The 20,537-nt window shown below is 65.0% G+C and overlaps 1 protein-coding gene across 1 annotated transcript in view; it reads right to left on the bottom strand.

Moving 5' to 3' along the window:
* Nucleotides 1–453: 453 nt before the first annotated feature.
* Nucleotides 454–20,537, bottom strand: part of BRSK2 (BR serine/threonine kinase 2) — a 75,333-nt gene continuing 55,249 nt past the window's right edge. Inside the window, exons 14-27 of the mRNA XM_008584818.1 lie at nt 20,232–20,384; nt 19,132–19,259; nt 19,047–19,078; nt 18,567–18,731; nt 18,346–18,443; nt 18,106–18,256; nt 14,529–14,589; nt 13,619–13,826; nt 12,946–12,994; nt 9,231–9,354; nt 7,358–7,538; nt 7,198–7,287; nt 4,010–4,057; nt 454–2,394 (exon numbers count right to left, since the gene is read on the bottom strand). Coding sequence (XP_008583040.1) covers nt 2,375–2,394; nt 4,010–4,057; nt 7,198–7,287; nt 7,358–7,538; nt 9,231–9,354; nt 12,946–12,994; nt 13,619–13,826; nt 14,529–14,589; nt 18,106–18,256; nt 18,346–18,443; nt 18,567–18,731; nt 19,047–19,078; nt 19,132–19,259; nt 20,232–20,384 — 1,508 coding nt within the window. The 3' untranslated portion in view covers nt 454–2,374. The remainder of the gene's footprint in view (nt 2,395–4,009; nt 4,058–7,197; nt 7,288–7,357; nt 7,539–9,230; nt 9,355–12,945; nt 12,995–13,618; nt 13,827–14,528; nt 14,590–18,105; nt 18,257–18,345; nt 18,444–18,566; nt 18,732–19,046; nt 19,079–19,131; nt 19,260–20,231; nt 20,385–20,537) is intronic.

Genomic DNA, 20,537 nt, shown 5'->3' with positions numbered 1-20,537 from the left:
CCACCGTCGGGCTGCCCTCTGCGGTGGGTGTGGCTGGGATCGTCCCCATCTGTCTCTAGGGCTGCCCATCAGTCTTGCCCTCATTTCTAGGGCCTGGTCATGGGCCCTGTCCAGACTCTTCTAAGCGAAGAGCTTGGGTTCCTTCTCCAGGGAAAAGCCCATGTGCCAGGGTGACCCCATGCAGCAGTCCTCTGTCCCTCCTGTCCTGTGCCCGGTAAGCTGTACACCGGCCATGGGTCGCTCCTCCCCTCAGCCCCAGCTGCAAATATGGTTGACATGAACTCTGACCTGGCTGCCTGGACCCCCACGGGTTGGTTCTCTTCAGCGGGGCAGAGGGTAGCACCCTCCAAATATGGCAGAGCCCAGGCATGTGTCGGGGTCAAGAGCTGTCTCGGGCCACCCCCGACCCCTGCCCGCGCCCGCCCCGCCCGGACGGAGAGCTTGCAGCGGGTGTCTTTACTGAAGGAGTTTATTGTTCTGGAACTGAAGTTGCTCACAGTTATCTGACAGGGGTACACTGGATGGGGCGTGTCCATTTCCGTGACGCCTGCGTGAGTCCGCGTGTGTCCGAAGTACAAAAGAGGACGGCTAACTAGAGGTATTGCTTTCGGTACCCTCTGTCTCCGCGACGAGCCCCTTCCTGCTTGTACTGCGTGGCTTTTGCTGTTATAGGTGTGTAGTTTTTCCCTATGTATAGAAATCCCAGCCTGTGGTAGAGGTTTAATGTAACAGGAGCATTAAAATCTATACACGAAGAGAGGGGAGGGGAGGCGGGGGGACACCTGAAGCAAAATGGACGGTCACAGCAAAGGCATGCATGAAACCTGCCCGTTGCCTGCCCCGCTGCCAGCTGCACCTGGGGGCCTTGCAGCCAGCCCGGGAGGGGCTGGGCCAGCACGGACATAAAGGAACACAGACAGGAGCCGGAGATGGAGATGAAGCAGGGTGGGCCTGCCCGGTGGTGGGTGGTGGGTGGCAGGCAGCGGGCAGGGTGGGCCGGCCAGCCCCCTACCCATGTGGGCTGTGCCCCTTGACCTCCCTATGTACAGGAGAAACACGCTGCAGAGGAACGCCGCTAACTCTTCCTGTCCTTGGTGTTTGGTTTTCTAAAAAAATTTTTTCATTTTAATAAAAAAAGCCCCGCGGTGCCCCTGCCATCCTGTGTGTGTGTGGGGGGGGTGGGGGGCCTGCTCAGGGCCATCTCCTCCCCCTTCTCTCTCGGACACAAAACCAAGATCGCTCCCAGTCTGGACGGAGAGGTGCTGGGCGGTGCTGTCGTGGGGTGGCGGCCTGAGCCACCTGCTATCAGACGATGCCCTCCACCTGCGCCCCCATACAGAATCGGAGCTGCTTCTACACAGGAATAAAACAGAACCCAGGACAGAGCTATTCGCATCGTTCTTTAAATATATATATATATATATATATATGTATGTGTATATAGAAATAACCAAGAGCGAGGAACTGAAACTCAAAACCTAGCCCTGTCCCAGCGGCTCCCCCCACCCCCACGCCCTTTTCCAAAAACAACCAAGAAAAAAAGTTTATAAAAATATCTTGCAGGAATTCTTTAAAGTTTACAGTAGCTTGCCGGTGCTGCATCCACTGGCCAGCCCCCCGCTGCCCCCAGCACCCTGACGGCTCTGTCCTCAGAGGGCACCTTGGCTCCAGACCCAACCCTGCCCAAGACACGCAGACCGGTGGCAGGAGCACGCTGCGGCCACCCTTCCCTGAACAGAGAAGTAAAGAAAACAACACTGATCTCAGCCCGGCCCCACCAGCCCGGCCAGAGCTGGAGGCCAGGACCACTCTGGTGCCCCAGGGCCTCTCTATTTCCACCTCAGCCAGGACCGATGGCAAAGCCAACAGTCCCCTGCGCCCACGGGGTGAGGGAGAAACGGATGCACATGAGGCATGAGTGGCCCGGTGCGGCCGAGGTGCAGATGGAGACGATGCGGGGAGGCGCAGGTGCGGTGCCCGTGGGAGACGGCGCCGAGGAGAGGCCTTCAGCTGCGGTGTGGAGGGGGGCGGCCGGGGTCCGTGCCTGCCGCTGCGGCCACCGTGGGGTTGCCCACTCTGGCAGGCTGGCTGGACAGACTGTTCCTGCCGAGGGGTCCAGTCATCAGGAGTCCGGGCGGGCTGGGCTGGAGGAGGCTTGCCCTGGGAGCGGGGTCCTCCTCCCGCGGGCCGTGCGGAGCTGAGGCGGGTGGGTGCGAGCTGCCGCCTGGGGGTGGAGGCGGTGGACGGGCAGGTGGGCTGGGCTTCGCCGCAGCGGCAGCAGCAGCAGCAGGAGGGAGGGCGGGTCCGCAGCAGCTGCCTTCGTCAGCCAGTGTCCGGCGCGGAGCACAGGGGATGGCCTCGTGGAGGTGACATGTTAACTTTTCGGGATAATTCCTGGTATCAGAGCGGAAACAAGCGACGTCGTCAGAGACAGGCAAGGACAGAGACAGCGAGAGGAAAAGAGAGCGAGCACGGGCGGCCCAGCCCACGGCCACGGCCCGGTGCCCCTTTCCTTTCCTCCCAGGCTTTGAGACAACAGTCTGGACGGGCAGGCGTGGCCCGGGGTCCACGCGGGGCGGGCGGCGGCGGCGAGGCAGCCGCGGTCAGTGCTGTGCTGGGGGGCTAGTGTGTCTAAGGCTGCTGGAGGCGGGCGGCGGGCGGCCCCATCTTGGCCGTGTCCTTGCCCGTCGGGTACTCGGCGTCCCCTCCAGGGCCAGGGCCAGGGCCAGGGCCAGCGGCCGCGGAGTCACCGAGTGGGCCGTGGGCACTCCGCTTGGCGGGTGTGCTGGGGGCCTGGGCCGCCTGCCCGTTCTTCTCGTCTGAAAAAAGTTGTTTAATTACGTCAAAGAAGTTACTCAATGGGCTGCCTGGGTACACAGAACAGAAAACAAAAAAGAGACAAGAAAGGAAAAAATAAAAAAACAGGGAGAGAAAGGGAGGGGAGGAGAGAGAGAACAAACAAACAGATGAACCGAGAGCCTTGACGGGAGAGAGGAAGCCCAGCGGCATGAGGCCTGAGATGGGGGTGGCAGCGGGCGGCAAGCAGCGCGGGCAGGCGGCTGGCGGGGGTCCCTGCGCAGCGGGGTCTCTGAGTGCTGGGGACTGTGGGCCAGAAGTTTGGGACCTCTATACCTCTGAGCTGTCATGTGGGACCCAGGGCTCCTTTTAGAACTGAGGCTCAGGGCAGGTGGCGAGACCCCTCTGCCCTCACTGGGTGGGCCTGGCCCTGAAGGCCCTGTCCACCCCCCCATCCCCATAGCCATGCAGACTGGCTGACCCCAAATCGGAGATGGTGGCATAAAGGCCAGAGCCTGCCAGGAGCCCTGAGGCCAACCAGGACCTTGGGGTCAGCTGCTGGTGGCCTGCACGAGGCCTGCACTGGATGGGGAGGCTGGAGCCAGCACCCAGCAGAAGACAGGCACACCCTCCCCAGGGCCCTGCAGCCTGGAGCCAGCGTGGACAGCAGACAGACAGACGGATGGATGGGTGGACAGGCATGGAGGGCTTGGCATGGGAGGGCAGGCTGGGCAGCTGGGGACAGGCAGCCAGAGCTGGGTCCCTGGTCCCACACAGCAGGGGTCATGGCACAGAAATGGGTGGCTGCCCCTCCTGGGGCCCTGTGCTCACTGCCCAGGTGCCTCAACTACACTTCCTAAACAGACCCCCAACCAAGCCCAGAGCACTGCGGGCCCCTTGTCTCTCTGCCAGGCACAGCCAGGAGGGAGGACAGAGGGCTGGGCGAGTCCACCCTGACCCAGACCAGAGCCCGTACGTGGGACCCTCACTGGCCTTGGGTGTGGGAGCCCCTTCCTGCTCTCAGCCATGTGGGGAGCAGAAGGAGAGTGACAGGCTGCTTCTGGCAGAAGATGGGGCCAGGGTGGCTGGGCTGTCTGGAGCCTACGTGTGCACAGGGAACCCAGGATGGCCCCGGGGAGGCGGGGTGGGGCAGGCTGCAGGTGAGGGTGAGGCTGGCAGGCGGAGGTGCCAGGTGAGCGTGAGGGATTCTTACCACATTTGGAAAGACGCCCCGTCATCATTTCCACACAGTTAGTGGTGTCTGGAGCACAGAATGGAGAGAGGGAGGGAGGGAGAGAGTGAAAAGGCTGCCCACAGGGACCTGGGGCTGGCCCTCTGCAGCCTCAGGCCGGCATGGTGGGGCAGGGCAGGAGTGGGCAGGGCCCAGATGGGCGTGGCCAGGAGTGGGCGTGACCACAGGACAGAGCCAGGAGTGGCAGGGCTCTGATGGGCGTGGCTAGGAGTGGGCATGACCACAGGACAGAGCCAGGAGTGGCAGGGCCCAGATGGGTGTGGCTAGGAGTGGGCGTGACCACAGGACAGAGCCAGAAGTGGCAGGGCTCTGATGGGTGGGGTCAGGAGTGGGCGCGGCCACAGAGGGGCAGCCAGGAGTGGCAGGACCCAGATGGGTGGGGTCAGGAGTGGGCGAGGCCACAGAGGCAGAGCCAGGAGTGGCAGGACCCAGATGGGCGTGGCCAGGAGTGGGCGAGGCCACAGAGGGGCAGAGCCAGGAGTGGCAGGGCTCTGATGGGTGGGGTCAGGAGTAGGCGAGGCCACAGAGGGGCAGAGCCAGGAGTGGCAGGGCTCTGATGGGTGGGGTCAGTAGTGGGCGTGGCCACAGAGGCAGAGCCAGGAGTGGCAGGACCCAGATGGGTGGGGTCAGGAGTGGGCGTGGCCACAGAGGGGCAGAGCCAGGAGTGGCAGGACCCAGATGGGCGTGGCCAGGAGTGGGCGAGGCCACAGAGGGGCAGAGCCAGGAGTGGCAGGGCTCTGATGGGCGTGGTCAGGAGTGGCCAGGAGTGGGTGATGCCAGAGAGAGGAGGGGCTCAGGGAGGGTGGGGCTCGGGGCAGGGCTCAGTGCTGAGTGGGGCAGGAGCGAGATGTGCAGTCCTGAAAACGGGGTGTAGCCTGGTCCCCTGGGTCTGCCTGGCACCCCTCCTCTACTTCCCCTGGGTCCAGGACAGACAGTGCTCTTGCCACGGTCTACAATGGCCACCTCACCCTGCCACTCAAGCAGCTGCAGCGGCCCGGCTGCTCCCACTTGCCCTTCAGCTTATCTTGGCACCCCCTTCCTCAGCCCTCTCCCGCCCTCTGCTGGGCCTCGGAGTGTTGCTGTTGGCAGGAGGCCTGGAGCTAGGGGTGGTAGCAGGACCCTAGGCCAGGAGCTAGGGGTGGTAGCAGGGGTGGGGCTGCACAGGGAGAGGCATGTCCCCCTTGGCCTGCTCTTGGCCTGCTCACCGGGGCCTCACTCTCATCCCTGGGCTGGGCTGGGGTCCCTATCAATCAGGGTGGCCACCAGGTCTCTCTGAGGACTGGCGGTGCCTGAGGAGCCCGTGCTTCTGCCCACGTCCTGCAGGAGTGGAGCTCACTGGACAAGCACATCTAATGTGGGAGGAGCTGGGGCACAGGGAGACCCACTGTCCCATGCCAGTTGGGACAGGATGGTGTCTAAGGCTGGGCTCTCCCAGCCCAAGGGGAGACAGACGGGCCAGAGTGGGCACCTGAGGATTTCAGGGACAGGGGCTCACCTGAGGTTAGGACTGGTGAGGGCAGGACTGGAGGTGGGGCCCTGGGGACAGGGCATGTCCACCTTGATCAGTGTGCTGCCCTGGACTCTGCACAGAGGTCCCCACTGATGCCAGAACGACATGCTGTTGGGCAGGGCTCAGAGAGTTGTGCCCACAGCCCCGCCAGGAGCAGAGAGGGACAGCGGAGCCTGTGTGGCTGCTCCAGGTATGGGAACCCTGGGCAGCACACTAAACCCCGGTCTTCGCTCGCCTCCCTGGACAAGCCTTGTCCTTCCTCAGCCATGGCTGTTGCCCGGCGGTTCCCCAGCCTGGTTCCCCCTCTGCCTGTCTTGTGGCTCCCCAGCCTGCTTCTGTCAGTACTGCTGTGATCTCTGGCCTGAGTTTCCCCCTCTAAGATGGAGATCTTAAAGGCACAGGGAGCCAGAGGCCACCAGTGCAGTCTGTGCAGGACAGCGCCCATGTGTCCCTGCAGTGCCTGGCAAGAGGTCCTGCCCTGCTCCCTGCCTCCATGCCAGTGTGGCTCCCAGGGCCAGCAGAGTAGGGCCACTCCTTGGCTCACTGGGGCCTGGGTTAGGGCCAGGCTGTTGGGTGATGAGGCAAGTGTGGGCGATGGAATGAGGGTGGAATGAGGATGGTGGGGGAGGGGGGGACTGGTGGGGCCAGTTCTGGCCTCCAGGACCCCACACAGAAGCCTGGAGGTGACCCCAACAGGCCATACCAGGCTGGGAAAGTGCCCACTGAGGCCTGGCTGGCCACCAGCAGCTCAGAGACTGAGGCTGGCCTTGGGCTGCACCTTGTGTTCCCGCAGACCTCAAGCCCCTCAGTGACTCATGGGGACCCCCATGCGCACGGCTGTTCAGACGCACACTGCCCAGCTTGCTGACGGACCGTGGCTCATGCAGCACCCAGGCCCTCCGCCCTGCCCCTTCGGCCCTACACGCAGCCCCGTGTGCCCAGGCGAGGTGTCTGCCCTCTTCCCACCAGATGCTGAGCGGCACAGACCCTCCGGCTCCTGGGTCCCCATTTGCGCCAGGCCTGGGCAGCCCCTCCCCAAGTGCCCCCTCTAGGCCCAGCTGGGGAGCCTCTGCTCTGTCTTGCTGAAGGCAGGGCTCTGGGCAGCCAGGAGTCACAGGGAGATGGGAGCCCCAAGGGGGGAGGGCCCTGGTCACTGTCTCCCAGAGCTTCCTCGGGCCACCCCTGTGGCCAGCTGCCCAACAGATGGGTGGCCTGCTCAGCCTGTCTAGGGCCAGGACTTGGGAGTGGGCATGGTGCCCTTTGCAGGGCCAGCCTGGCTGTCGCTGGAGGACCTGCTCACAGCCCCTCCCCGCCCCGGCAGTGGGCCGGACACCTTACCTGCCAGCGTCAGAGGCTACTCTCGTAGCTGGTGGCCACCTTCTGGCCCTTAAGCCCAGCGCCCCAGCTTAGTCCTGGCGCTGGCGGGGGAGGTTCTACGGTGGACAAGAGGTGCCTTTCAGTGCGCTGCAGCTGGGCCCTACAACCCTGATGTGCAAAGGTGGCCGGGGAGGGGCCCTGCTCCCTGAGGGGTGCAGCCACAGCTCAGGGCAGGGCAGCGGGGGCATGCCCAGGTTCTCGCACCTCCCGTTTGTGCAGCATGGGCCAGCCGCAGGTGGCCCAAGCCGAGCCCCCACCTCACCTGACAAGTGCTGGGCTGACGGCTGGTCGTGGGAGCTCAGTAGCTGCGCCTGGATGGTCTCCACCACCCTCTTGAAGCGGCGGCTCGGGCCTGGGGGAGACGGGGGGTTACGGCCCTGGACAGGGCTGGCCTGGAGCCGCCCCCTGGGCCGCTGGCTCACCTGAGAGCAGGGTGAAGGTGACGGAGTAGATGCCATTCTCCTTCTGGGCCTCACCACCCTCGGTGTAGGTGATGTCCACCTGGAACTTGACCGGCTTCTGGAACACGGCAGGGCCCCCTGTTGCCTTGTACTCGGCCCGGAAGCTCGTCTGGGAGATGACGCTGTGGCTGAGGCTGGGGATCTGCAGGAGCGGCAGGGCAGGCGTGAGCTGGGCTGCAGATACCCCCGCAGACCCCCTTCCTGGACCTGGGGGAGGCAGCCCTGGGAGGAGCCGGCTCGGCTGTGCACAGTCCTGAGAACCTGGTCCATCGAGCCAGCCCTCTGAGCCTGTTTCCAGATCTGTGAGACGGGTGTCACGCAGTGAAGACCATCACAGCAGGGAGTAAGATGCATGCCCAGCACTCCCCCGCCCCCCGCCCCAGCCAAAGGAATGAGGCTGAGCTTCTGACGGAGAGGATTTCTCATATGGACCCCAAACGGGACAGCAGAACAGAAAGGTCAGAGGAAGCTTGAAGATGGAGGTGGGAGAGGGCTAGGGAGAGGTGATCCCTGAAGCCTGAGCTGGGGTTGGAGCGTGGAGACTGAGGGGCGAATCTGGGAATGTCGCAGGCAAGAGCGGGAATGGCACGGGAGTGTCCAGCGCCTCCTGCTGTGTGTCTGGGACAGTGCTCTCTGCCTGGGGTCTTCCTGAGACCAGGTGCCTCAGCAGCAAGGGGCATGCGTGGAGAGCAGAACATGTGGTTCCCCTGGCACACGGGGCCCTGGTGCTCAGGAGGGCACACGCCAGCCTTGCTGGGGCCACCTTTGGTAACCCAGGAGCAGCGAGAAGTGGACTGGGGGGTAGGTGGTTAGCAGGAGAGAAGCCCAGGTCCTGGGTGGGTGGCAGAGGCCCTGAGGAGGCCAGCAGGCCACAGGGGCAGAAACGCCAAGGGACCCGAGGATCAGGTCTGTGTCCAGCCTGAGGCTGGACCTGCTCGCCTGGAGTGGGCTCTCTTGGCCCCTGGAGCCGGTGGCAGGGCACTATGGGAACTTCAGTGGAGCCAGGGCAGTGGCGGCTTGAGGGACCGCAGAGCAGAGTGCCCAGTGGGACCAAGGCAGCCTATGTCAGGGAAGCCATCGTGGAGAGCTGCTGCCACCTCCTGCCACCTGGGGGACCCATCCTGGGGCTGGGGGACCACAGTGCAGGGAGACTCCCCTTGGCCATCTGCCAGCCTGCAGTACTCCTGTAGGGTCAGGACAGGCTGGAGAGCACACGGCAGGCCCAGTGGGGGACAGGGGACTGGCAGGGAGGGGGCTCCTGATGGGCTCTGGGAGCTCATGTCCCGACAAGAAAAACTCTTCTCCACTGGAGCCTTTGGGGGCCTTTCTGCTCCTTGTAACCCAGAAATCCCAGCAAAGAGAAAAGAAACCCACCCGAGACCCCGACTGTGGCCCAGCCTCACAGACAGCCACCAGGCCTCAGGGACAGGGTGGGGGATTGAGGATGGGGCCCAGAAAGCAGACAGGCCCCAAGGCCTCGGGCTGTCCACTGAGGGCCAACAGAGCCCATGCAGGTCCTGCAGGGTCACCACCCTGAACTGCGTGGCTGCCTATACCTCACCCTCAGTCTTGGGGAGGTGTCACCCCCTGAGGCCCCCACCCAGAGCCCACTCCCAGCCCAGCCTGGTCTGTGGCTGTCTCTGCCCCCCATGCCCCATCCCAGGCCCTGCAGCCGCCACTGAGGGCTGCTCAGAATGGCCTGGAGGCCGCACCTGTTCCCTGGAGGGACAGGCAGGGGCAGTGCCCTGACATCCGGGTGGGGGGACCTAAATGCCCAGGTGAGCGGGGCCCATGAGGGATGAGGGGGTCGCTGCCAGGCCCTGCATGGCCTCACCGAGAGGAAGGCGTGCACGACGTCGGCCTTGATGGAGCTCAGCGGCTTGTCCTTGATGACCACGAAGATCTGCTCCTCCTTCTCCAGGTTGATGAAGTTCCCAAACCAGGACTTCTTGGCCAGCCTGGGGAGTGGGGCAACGAGGTTACCATTGGTGTGCGGAGGCTCCTCTACACACCTGCCAGCTCCTCCAGGGCAGGGCCTCCCTCACCCTATGCCCTCCCACTGACACTGCCCTCACCCTGATCCCACCACTGTAACCTGACCCTAGCCCGCACCTAATCCCAGCACCTAACCCAGCCCAACCCTCTAACTCCCTCACCCAACCCCACTGCCCTCACCCTGATCCCACCACTGTAACCTGACCCTAGCCCGCACCTAATCCCAGCACCCTAACCCAGCCCAACCCTCTAACACCCTCACCCAACCCCACTGCCCTCACCCTGACCCCACCACTCTAACACGATCCGAGCCCTAATCCTAACTTTTGCCATCCTAACCCTAACCCCCAACTGCAACTCTCTCACCTTAACCCCACCACACTAACCCTAATCCTGACCCTGAAGCTCTAAGCAGGTCCCCCTCTGGGCTCCCCCGGGGATATGCGCAGGTAGTTTGCTGGAAACCAGCCGGGAAGGAGAGGAAAAGGCCGTGGGGGTGCTCAGGCCTTGTGCTCTGGGTCACTAAGCGGGGGGCTGACGTGCTCTGCAGCAGTCCTGCAGCATCTGGAGCGGGGCCCTGCCTGGTGCGGGGAGCCATGGAACCTTCCTCAGGTGTCAAGGGCACAGATAACGCACAGAGAACAGGGCTATGTGCCCCTCCTACCCGGGGCAGCCTCGGCACCCCCAGGCCACCCTCCCATCCCCTCCTCAGGACAGGTGGCCGCGTGGCCATCTGCAGCCGCTGCTCCTGCCTGGGTTGGCTGCTCTCTGCTCTGTAGACAGAGGTCACTCCCAGATCTGCAGCATCAGTTGGGGAAGGGCCTGCCCAGGGCTCCCCATAGCCACACAGACCCTCAACTCCAGATGTTGCCGCCGCCATGGGCTGTCCCCACCCAGGCCCGGTGCGACGTTTCAGCCTCACTGTAGGATTCACCTTCTTTGGCTTGACACTGCGCCCAGTGTGAGCCGGCCTGCCCGCCCCAGTGCTGCCAGCTGGCCTCGCTGCCCAGCCTGCAGGCCCCGGCCATCCCGGCCCACCGCGCCTCGGTCCTCACTCCACGCCCCGTCCTTCGGCTCGCCACCTCTCCTAGGTCAGAGGTGGAGCTGGACACACCCGCAGGCTGCACCCTGGAGTCACACCTGTGTGGGCCCCTCCCCTGAGAGTGGCTTCGAAGCAGGAGGCTACGCAGGGGCAGAGGCGCAGGGCCGCCCTCCTGTTGGCAGGCTCCCCACGACAGCAGGGGACTTGAATCCCGCCCCCAGCCATGAGCTCTGAAGTGGATCCTTCCACAGTCCAGCCTTGAGGTGACCCCGCTGGCCGACACTTTGATGTCAGTGAAGTCATGTCACGTCCTGCCCTGTAGACACGGGGAGATGCGAGCGTGTGCTGGGCATGCCATGAGCGCTGGAGTTTCTTCCGCAGCAGGTGCTGCCCGAGCAGGTGGCCTCTCTGTCACCTCCCCTGAAGCCACACCGTGACCAAAGCTCCACCAAATGCACGCGATTGGGGCTGGACCTGCAGAGAGGCAGGGCTGGGAGGAGGTGGTCGCAGCAGCCGTGTCTGGGGCCTGGGGCCAGGGCTTGCAGCCGGGACAGGGGCCACGGGGTCTGCACTCAGTGGTGCCCTGGCTGTGACTCCTCTTCTCCTGCCTGTTTCTGGAGCTGGTTCTCCAGCCACTGTGGCCTCCCCACCAGCCCCACTGTGCTTCTGTCGTGGGCGCTGGCCTCTGGTGGCCCAGGAGTCCTGACGGCAGAGGGGATGGACCCAGCGGTCACTCGGTCATCTCTGCTCTTCTCTCCACGTCCTCCCACTCTTGGCCGTGGCCTCTGTGCTGCGTTTGAAGCTGCCAAGGGCAGGCTCGCGCCCCCGGGAGGGTGCCCGTGCCGGGCCTGGAGCTGACCGACTAGAGTGGCCGGGCAGTTGGAAGCAGACGGGGTTTCTGCAAGCTCCTCCCCCCACGGAGAAGACACAAGACAAACAATAAAAACCCGGCACTCGTACTTGGGACCTGGTGGCGTCGCAAATGAAAAAAAAAAAAATTCCGTGTTGAAGGAAGGTGGATGAGATGGAGAGGCCGGGAGGGCGTGTGGCGCCGGGGCCCCATGTGCCCACGGCTAGAACCAGTCCCGCTGTCACAGTGAAGGATTCTCAGACGAGATCAACACTCGGATAGTGCCTGGAGAGAAGCGGACGAGCCTCCAAAACGGCAGCGGGTCTCATCCAAACGCTGGAGGCCTCGAGGGAAAGTCCTCCTCAGGACGACAACACGGAAACCCTCACCTGAACCTCCGGCCTGCCAGCCCTGCAAACCTTGGACAGTCGCTTGAGCCAGTTCCTGGAAACGAGTCCCCGTGCCGTGTACACGCACCCGACTGCTTCTGTTTCTCCGGAGGACCCCGACTGACACACGTGGGCACAGTGGGGAGGGAACCCCGGGCCCCGTGAGCAGGCCCTCGGTAAGGAGGTGGTGTTGGTGCAGGGACCCTACCCTGAGCCTCCATGGCTGTCACGTCTGTGCTGGATCCTGGGGAGGGGGACGAGGCCCGCAAAGGGTCTCAGGAGTGGGGAGAGAGGCAAGAGGTGCTCGTCCCGCACCGAGGTCAAGCCACGTGACCTGTTTCCCCAACTCTTCCGAAAAATGTCACCATCACAAGGACGTTTACAAAAGCTTTTGATAGCAGCAGAAGCTGAACCTAAGGGCCTAACAATAGGACTAGGAAGTGTCCCTGAACCCAGCGTCTCTGGACTTGCTGTGACATGCCACCAGCACCCGCTGGGATGGTGCCCTCAGCCTGGCATGGGAGCCTGACTTGGTGGCGTCGGGTCTGCACTGCAGATGCTGGTCCTGGTGGATTCAGCATGGAGCAGGTGGTTTCTAGGGGACTCCCTGGTCGAGAGCCAGCAACATGACAGAGGCCACTCTCTCGCTCAGTCAAGGACAACTGGCTAGTGGCTGTTTGCAGAGCCACCTGCGTGAGGTCCCGGTGCCTGTAGCGCTCGCTCTCCCTGTAGCTCCCTGCACAGGGCCCATGCTGTGTTTATGTGTGCACCATCAGCAGCCACGACACTGCCCAGTGGCAGACTCTGGGCAGGGGTCTCTGCAGGTACATCTTCGCCCCCAGACGCCTCCACCAAGGCCACCCTCTTGGCACATGTGCTCCTGCCAGCCCTGTGTCCCGCAGCTGTCCCCCTCTCCTCAGCACAGGCTGCGACTGCTCCTGGAGACCTGCCCATCCTAGGAGCCCCCATCTCTGCCCCTTGGAGCCCAGGCCTGTAACGGCTCTGCCCCGCACACCCCCAGCAGCTTCTGAACTGAGCTGGGCACCTCTCCTGGCTGGCTTCCCTATGCGGCTGGGTACTTGATGTTCACAGAGAACCAGTGAGCTGAGACAGCCCTGTCCGTGGCAGGGTGGGGACAGGAGGTACCCAGGAAGACAGGCAGAAGGCCACGTGGAGTGGGGCCACACCTGCCACGTGGGAAGGTTCCCCCCTCGCCCCTCCCCTGGCCAGCCTGGTGTTCAGGCACCAGGAGGCCTCAAGCAGGGCCACTTACTCTGGGGATGACTCTGGGGTCAGGTTGGACATCTCCTCCGGCGTTGGCACTGCGCACAGGGATGGACAGGGAGAGGAGGCTCGGTGACCCTCTACCCTTCCCCTGCCACGGTCACCCTGCACCAGGGCTGGGGTCTACAGGGGCCACCCCCACACTGGGACAGCCCTCTAGGGCACAAGTCCACCCAGCTCCTGGCCTCTGAGTGCATAAGTGCAGGCTGTGTGGGGCTGTCCCAGAGTCTGGGGCTAAGGGAGGGCCTGCCTCCTCTGGTGTCCTGCCAGCTCCAGACATGCTGGGCAGAGCCTTACGGCCCTGGTCCTGTGGGCCTTGTGGCCATCAGTGCCCACACAGCGGTGGGTGCTTCTCTCTGGGGCTCAGGCAGCCCACCAGGGTGGGCAGACCCAGGGACACATGGCAGACAGAGACGCTGACTGCCTGTTCAGGCCTCGCTGGACACGGACTGCTGCCCACTGCCTTTGGCAGAAAAGCCATCCGGGGCAGGAGGGAACAGAGAGTGACTGGGGGAGCAGCAAGGGAGGGGACAGGGTGGACACCCCGTGCAGCTCGCGAGTCTGCCCGCTGCATGCAGATGCCAGGCACCTGGCCGGGCAGGGTCCTCCCCTGGCGGCCCCGCCCCCACCTGGCGCTGCTCGCGCTCTGGGCAGGAGCCCACCTTGCAGTTTCCGGCGGTGGAAGCGGGGGGAGCCCAGGAAGCTGTTCTTGATGGAGTTGAGCCGCGTCCTCCAGGGCACCCCTCCCACGCTGGGGCTGGATGGTGGCGTGGGGGTGGGTGTGCCGGCTGGGCTCTCCTTTGGCGTGTGGACGGGCGTCCCCTTGGGGGTAGGGAGGGGACTGCCCCTCGGTGAGGGGTGAGGGGTCACCTGTATGGTGGGCACAGATTTGGTGTTTGGTTCAGTCCCAGGGGGCGGGCGCTGGGTGGGGGCCAGCAGGGCAGGTGGGCCCGGGGGCAGGGCCAGCTGGGGAAGGAGGCCGGTGATGGGAGGCCGGGCCTGGGTGCCGGCTGGGAGCGGGTTGGACTTGGTGCCGTGCAGCGGCTTGTCGGTCAGCTTGGCCTTGCATGGCAAGGTCTGGGTCTTGGGGTTGGGCCGCTGGGCGGCCTGTGCAGGGAGGACGTGTCCCGGCCGTGAGGCGCTCTGACAAGCTTCGGGCTCCGTGGAGGTGGCCAGGGGGCCAGCCAGGAAGGGGAGCTCGAGGGCAGGGGGGGGCAGGACAAACTTTCTAATAGGCTGCGGGGGTGGGGGAGCAGAGAGCGACAGAGCCGACAGCCACGCATGCACCCAGCCCCCCCATGCACACACAGCGCCGGGAGGACCCAAGGCAGGACCCGCGGGGAGGCAGGCGTGGGGGAGGGTTTGCCACAGAGAAACGAAGGACGCACAGACGACAAACAGGACAAACAGAAACGTGCAGTTAGCGAAGCGGCCGTGCCGCCAGCAGCCACGTGCGCGGGGTGGGGCTGCTCTCCCCCCGCCCCCCGCCCTGGCACTCTGGCTGGTGAGGGGGGGGACTTTGTTTCTGGGACGCCAGCCCCCTGGCCTGAGATGGGGCAGGGGGCCACTCACCCGGGGGCTGCTAAGTGGGCTCGTGGAAAGGCCTGAGGACGCTCCACTGATAGACCGAGACCTGGGGCGACAAGGCACAGAGTGGGGACTCAGCAGGGGGTGGGTAGCGGGCAGCGGGCTCCTGGCTCTTCTCTACCCAGTGGACCCGCCAAAGCCCTGGAACCCAAGGAGGGTCCCTGGACACCCAGCCACGCCCAGGGCTGTCTTGCTGATCCTGCCCCCAGCCCCTCAGGGCCTCCAGTGGCCCAACGTGCAGCCGGGGTCCTGGGGCTTCTCCCCACGTGCGGGAGTTGCCCCGTGTCAGCAGCCCCAGGCCCAGCGTGGGGTGCGGAACCCAGGGGCCACGCAAAGGTCTGTCAGGGGACAAGATGGAGGCTTCCTGTGGACTAGGTCCAGCCCTGTCTACCCCGGGCCTCCAGCAGCTGGGTCACTTCTCCAGGCCTCTAGCTGCCTGAGCCTGGCCCGCCCCCCGGGCTGAGCTGTCACAGGGGCTGGTACACAGGCCACCAGCTGGGCATGTCCACAGCTGCCCACAACCCTCCCTTGCTCACACTGGGAGGGCCTAGGCGCGGCCAGGCTGGGTGGGCGCAGGCAGGGGCAGTGGGGCCTTGTGTCCCACCACTGCCCACCTTGGCCAAGACCTGGCCTGGGTGTGGCCAGAGGCAGGCACAGCCAGGCAGCTGGGGAGGAGCCAGCAGCAAGTGCCACCTTCAGCCACAGCCCAGGGGAGGACGCACGGACGTCCGCTCACCCCTGGGCAGCAGCACCTGCTGTCCTTAGAGGGAGGGACCGGGTGGGGCATGGCTGAGGCAGCAGCACAGCAGAGAGGAGGACAGAAGAGAACGAAAGACTGTCCGGGCTGCCGGCCCAGCCTGCCCGCCACCACCTGGCCAGGCCACTGGGGTCTCACAGCCCACACCACACCCAGCTGCTTGGCCTTAGCGCGAGCTGTAGGGGCTGGCGCCCTGGGGTGCACTTGCCACTTGCCTGGCTCCTGGCTGGTTCTGGCACCTGTGGGCTGGAACCCCTGGCAACCCCACCAGACACAGCCAGGACAGCACCTGGGGGTCAGGGTTGGGCCCAAAGCTTCCAGGTGCTGAGTGGGGATCAGGCCCTAGAAGGGGCCACAGGGAGGTGGCGGCTACCCTGCAGGAGGCAGCAGCACGGGGAGGCTCAGGGCCCAGGACCTCCCATTGAGCTGCCAGGAGCTCGTCACTCAGCACAAGGAAAGCAGAAAAGAAAGAGCTGGAGGACTGGAGCAGGTGGGAGGCTGTGTCACCACCCTCCTATCTGGCCACTCTGAGCTGCCACTGCCCAGGGCAGGAAAGACGGTACCAGCCCTGAGGGCAGGCAGGGCAGGTGAGGGATAAGGGGCAGGGGGAGGGCACAGGCAGGTGTGCCTGGGGTGGGGTGTGGGCAGCAGCTCTGCAGGTGCAGCAGCGTCCACCCAGGGGCTGGGGTTCGTAAGACCGGGTGCCTGCAGAGGCCCCTCTGACCACAGCGCCTCCTGCCACCTCTTGGGCACCTGCAGATGGGGCTGATCCGTTGCAACTCTGGCCCCTGGCGACCCAGCACCCCAGGCCGCTGAGGCCTGCTGGACACAGGGCAACGGCCGGCAGGAGGGCTCCAGGGCAGGGAGAGCATGATGGTCTCCCAGCCCCGGCCTGTGTGAGCTGCACGAGGCCCCCTTGCTCGGGCTGGCTGCCACCAGGCTGCCATCTGCCTGCCTGAGCTGCGGCAGGGACAGCGTCTTGGGGCTGGGGGTGTGGGGACGGGTGGTCAGGGCGTATACCTGTCTTCTTTGCTGAATTGGGGATGGGCTTCAGCGATATCCAGGCTTTTACTGAACATTGCTTTACTACAGCAGGGACAAAGCGAGAAAACAGAGTTACTGACTCGGTCACACGAGGACGTGGTCAGCTGCTGGGCCACGCCGGGCGAGATCTCTACACAGCTCCAAGGCCAAGGCACAGCCCACCTAACCCAGGCCAGTGCACAGAGACGGCAAGGCAGCTGGGCAGGAGGGTGGCAGGGCCGCAGTGAGTCTGCCCCAGGTGACCTGTTGGGCAGGGTAGCCTGGCCAGGCCCTGGAGGATGCCCTGTACCACTGCCAGCCCCAGGACCCCTCTAGCCCCAGCCAGTGGCCCCGCTGTGGCCCAGTGCCAAGTGACCTGCTGAGTGCAGGTGGCCAAGTCAGGAGCAGAGGAGGATGGGGTCATGCCAGGACAAAAGGCCTTCTGGAGACCCCTAGGGATGGTCCACACCGACCCATCCCAGCAGCCCTGCCCCCTGGGCAGCCAGGCCCTGAAAGCTGTAGCAGACGCCAAGGTCTGCGTCAGCGACCAAGGTGAGGGAGGGTGGGGCTCGACCTTGAGAGACCCCACTCAGCACCAAGGGTGTGCCCAGGGCCTTGGTGGCCAGTCCGACCAGGACCAGCAGAGGCTCTGCAGCACCTGGGTACCCTTCCTCCCTGCAGGGATTGTACCGAGTCAGGCCAGACCTGCTCACCATTCCTCCAGAATTCCACATCACTGCCCACACCCACAGCACTGGTCTCCCTGAGATGGCCCCAGCATCAGGTAGGAATGAGCATGTGGGCTGGTGGCTCTTCCCATGGTTTGACCACATCAAAACCCAGCCCAGTTCAGCCCAACTCAGCCCGGCCTGGTTCAGTCCAGCCCAGTCCAGCTCAGTCCAGCCCAGCCTGGCTTAGCCAGCTCAGAGCAGCTCAGCCCAGCCCAGCTCATTACAGCTCAGCCCAGGGCAGGCCGGTCCAGGGCAGTCCAGCTCAACCCAGCCCAGCCCATCCCAGCTCAGTCTAGCCCAGCTCAGCCCAGCCCAGCTCACTCCAGTCTAGCCCAGGGCAGGCCGGTCCAGGGCAGTCCAGCCCAGCTCAGCTCAGTGCTGCCCAATCCAGCCCAGTCCAGTTCAGCCCAGCCCAGTTCACTCCAGCTCAGCTTAGGGCAGGCCAGTCCAGCTCAACCCAGCCCAGCCCAGCACAACTTAGTCCAGTCTAGTCCAGCCCAGCCCAACCCTGTCTAGCCCAGTCCAGCCCAGCCCTGCCCAGCCCAGCTGAGTCCAGTTCAGCCCCATGCAGTCCAGCCCAGCCCAATCCCGTCTAGCCCAGTCCAGCCCAGTTCTGTCCAGCCCAGCCCTGCCCAGCCCAGCTGAGTCCAGTTCAGCCCCATGCAGTCCAGCCCAGCCCAGCCCAGGTCTGTCTAGCCCAGCCAAGTCCAGCCCAGCCCAGCTCAGCTCCGTGCAGTCCAGCCCAGCCCAGCTCAGCCCAGCTCAGCCTAGGCCTGTCCAGCCCAGCCCAGCACAGCCCAGCCCTGTCCAGCCCAGCCAAGTCCAGCTTGGCCCCGTGCAGTCCAGCCCAACCCAGCTCAGCCCAGCCCAGTCCAGCCCAGTCTGGTCCGGCCCAGCAGAGTCCAGTCCAGCCCAGCTCAGCTCAGTCCAGCTCAGCCCCATGCAGTCCAGCCCTACCCTGTGGCCTCAGCCCAGAGCCAAGCCAGCCTGTGAAGAGGGCCGCCGCCTCCGCCAGGGCACCGGAGAGGCAGCGGGCCGAGTGCACACACACCTCTGGCCGTGCTGGGCCATCTCGATGGCGCGCCGTGCAGGCACCGGGGAGCCGCCGTCAGTCACGCTGAGCACCTCCATGGACTTGCGCTCGGGCCGCCGCTTGCCGTGCCGGTTGAGCATTGGGGAGTCCACACGCTTCCGGGGAGGGTCTGTGAGCAGACCAAGGTCAAGGCCAGGCAGCCCGCTGGGCCCCGGAGGAAGCATGGGCTGGGCCTGAGGCCACCCTTGGCCCGTGTACCTATTTCGTTCCTGGGGGGCAGGTCCTCGTCCTCATGGCTGGGGTACCTTTCCTTCCGGTCCAGGAGGAGGAAGTAGATCATCTTCTCCTGGTTCTCCCTGCAGCGGGCGAGAGGTGCCAGCAGGGTTGGCCCCGCCGCGAGTCCGCTCCCGAGGCCGGGTCCCCGCACCGGCCGCGCCCCCCGCCGCCTCCTGCGTGCAGCCTGCCCATCGGGAACCTACTCCTCGGACAGCAGGTCCTGCAGCAGCTTGTTGCGGTCCCGGAAGCAGCCCAGCGAGTGCATGCTGTCCAGCACGCCGGGGTCGATGTCCTCCAGGCTGGGCAGCGAGCGGATCTGCACCTTGCGGGGAACGGGCTGCTCTGGCTCAGGCTCGTTCTTGCCGCCTCTGTGGGCGACATGGCATCCGCCTGGTCACTCCCCTCCGGCTGCCCAAAGCTCCTTCACCCCAACCGAGGCGGCCGGAGGGTGGGAGGCGGCCTGCCCTCGGGGTCCCTGAGTCCTGCTGCTGTCCCTGTGCCCAGCCCCTGCGGCCTCCTGCGTCCTGCCCGCACCCAGAGCAGGCGTGGCCGAGAGCCCAGAGCCCAGAGCCCCAGCCGGGCAGGGCTGCGCGGGCAGCGCCCTCCCCCCGCCTTTCCTAGCAGGCCCTGCAGGCCGCAGCGACAGGCAAAGCAGGTGATTAGTGGGTGGAAAAGCTACTTACATATACCATATGTGTTTCTGAATGTGCTCTAGCTACAAGAGAGAGAAACAGGGAGTTAGTACGGAGGAGGCAGGACAGAGCCCACGTTAGGCGAGACGGAGAAGGTGGGGTGTGGGCGCGGAGAGAGCAGGAGCGTGGGGCCGCGGAAGTAGGGGAGGGGCTGCGTTCCCAGAGGCTGCAGGCGGCACCCCTGCCCTGCGAGGAAAAGCAAACCTAGAGGAGGAAAGGCGATGGGGAGGTGGGGGCTCCAGGCAGGGCAGGGGCCTGGGTAGTGGTGGAGGATGGAGAGGCAGGGAAGCTGAGCAGAGGCCCCCAGGTCGCCTGTGCTGCCTGGGCCAGGCCCTAGGAAGGAGCCCGAAGGCAGGAGAAGGGGGAAGCAGCCCTGAAGGAGCAGAAGCCGGGAGGGCCGCCCCCTGCGCGGCACGGGGGGGCCTGGGTGCAGGCAGGAGCAGGAGGCTGGGAGGGCTACACGGGCACCGTGGCCATTCCCTCCTCCCTGACTCAGGGACAGCTTGGTTGGGGGGTGAGAGCTGGGGGACCACTGTCCAGGAATGGCAGCCTGAGGGAATCTTGCTCCCTGCACGTGGGCATGTGCTGCCCTGGCCCCTTGCTTGCCCGCAGCTGATGCAGTTACCTTTGAAGGACTGTTCCCACTAACTGGGGTGTGCCCAGAGTGTCCCAGGCAGGATAGTGGTAAAGGGGACACCTGCCCTTCAGGTACACTAATTCTCCTGTACCACACTCACAGGCACAGGCCTGCCCCCACCTGTGCACACCCACACACCTGGGCACACACACCTGTGCACATGCCCACACACTCAGGCACATATACACACACACCTGTGCACACAGCCACATCACACCCGTGCACACACATACGCACACAGCCACACATACCCAAGCACACACCTGTGCACACAGCCCCATCACACCTGTGCACACAGCTCCACACCCAGGCACACACCTGTGCACACAGCCCCATCACACCTGTGCACATCACAGCTGTGCACCCAGCCCCCCACACTGAGGAACACACCCGTGCACCCAGCCACATCACACCTGTGCACATCACACCTGCGCACAGCCCCACACACCCAGGCACACTCCTATGCACACAGCCACATCACACGTGTGCACACAGCCACATCACACCTGCGCACACAGCCCCACACACCCAGCACACACCTGTGCACACCGCGCCCACCAGCACTCCTAGCACCACCGCGCAGACGCAGGCGGGGCCCCCATCCGCACTCCCAGAAGCCCTGCCCCTGGCAAACGCTTCTCCCTGGAGCTGCCAAGAGGCAGCCACCGAGACCAACGTGGGGCCCGATCGATCTGGGGGTGCAGCGGGCTTCGCCGTCATCATGGGAGGGGGCCCTTGGGGACAGTGTGGGTGGTGGGGCGGGGGCCTTGGGGACAGCGTGGGGCAGAGGCGGGGCCCTTGGGGACAGTGTGGGTGGTGGGGCGGGGGCCTTGGGGACAGCGTGG

Source organism: Galeopterus variegatus, unplaced genomic scaffold (assembly GCF_000696425.1).
Source record: "Galeopterus variegatus unplaced genomic scaffold, G_variegatus-3.0.2 Scaffold3381, whole genome shotgun sequence".
Taxonomy (NCBI): domain Eukaryota; kingdom Metazoa; phylum Chordata; class Mammalia; order Dermoptera; family Cynocephalidae; genus Galeopterus; species Galeopterus variegatus.
Note: the sequence above shows the minus strand (reverse complement) of the source record. Positions and strands in the feature narration are given on the sequence as shown.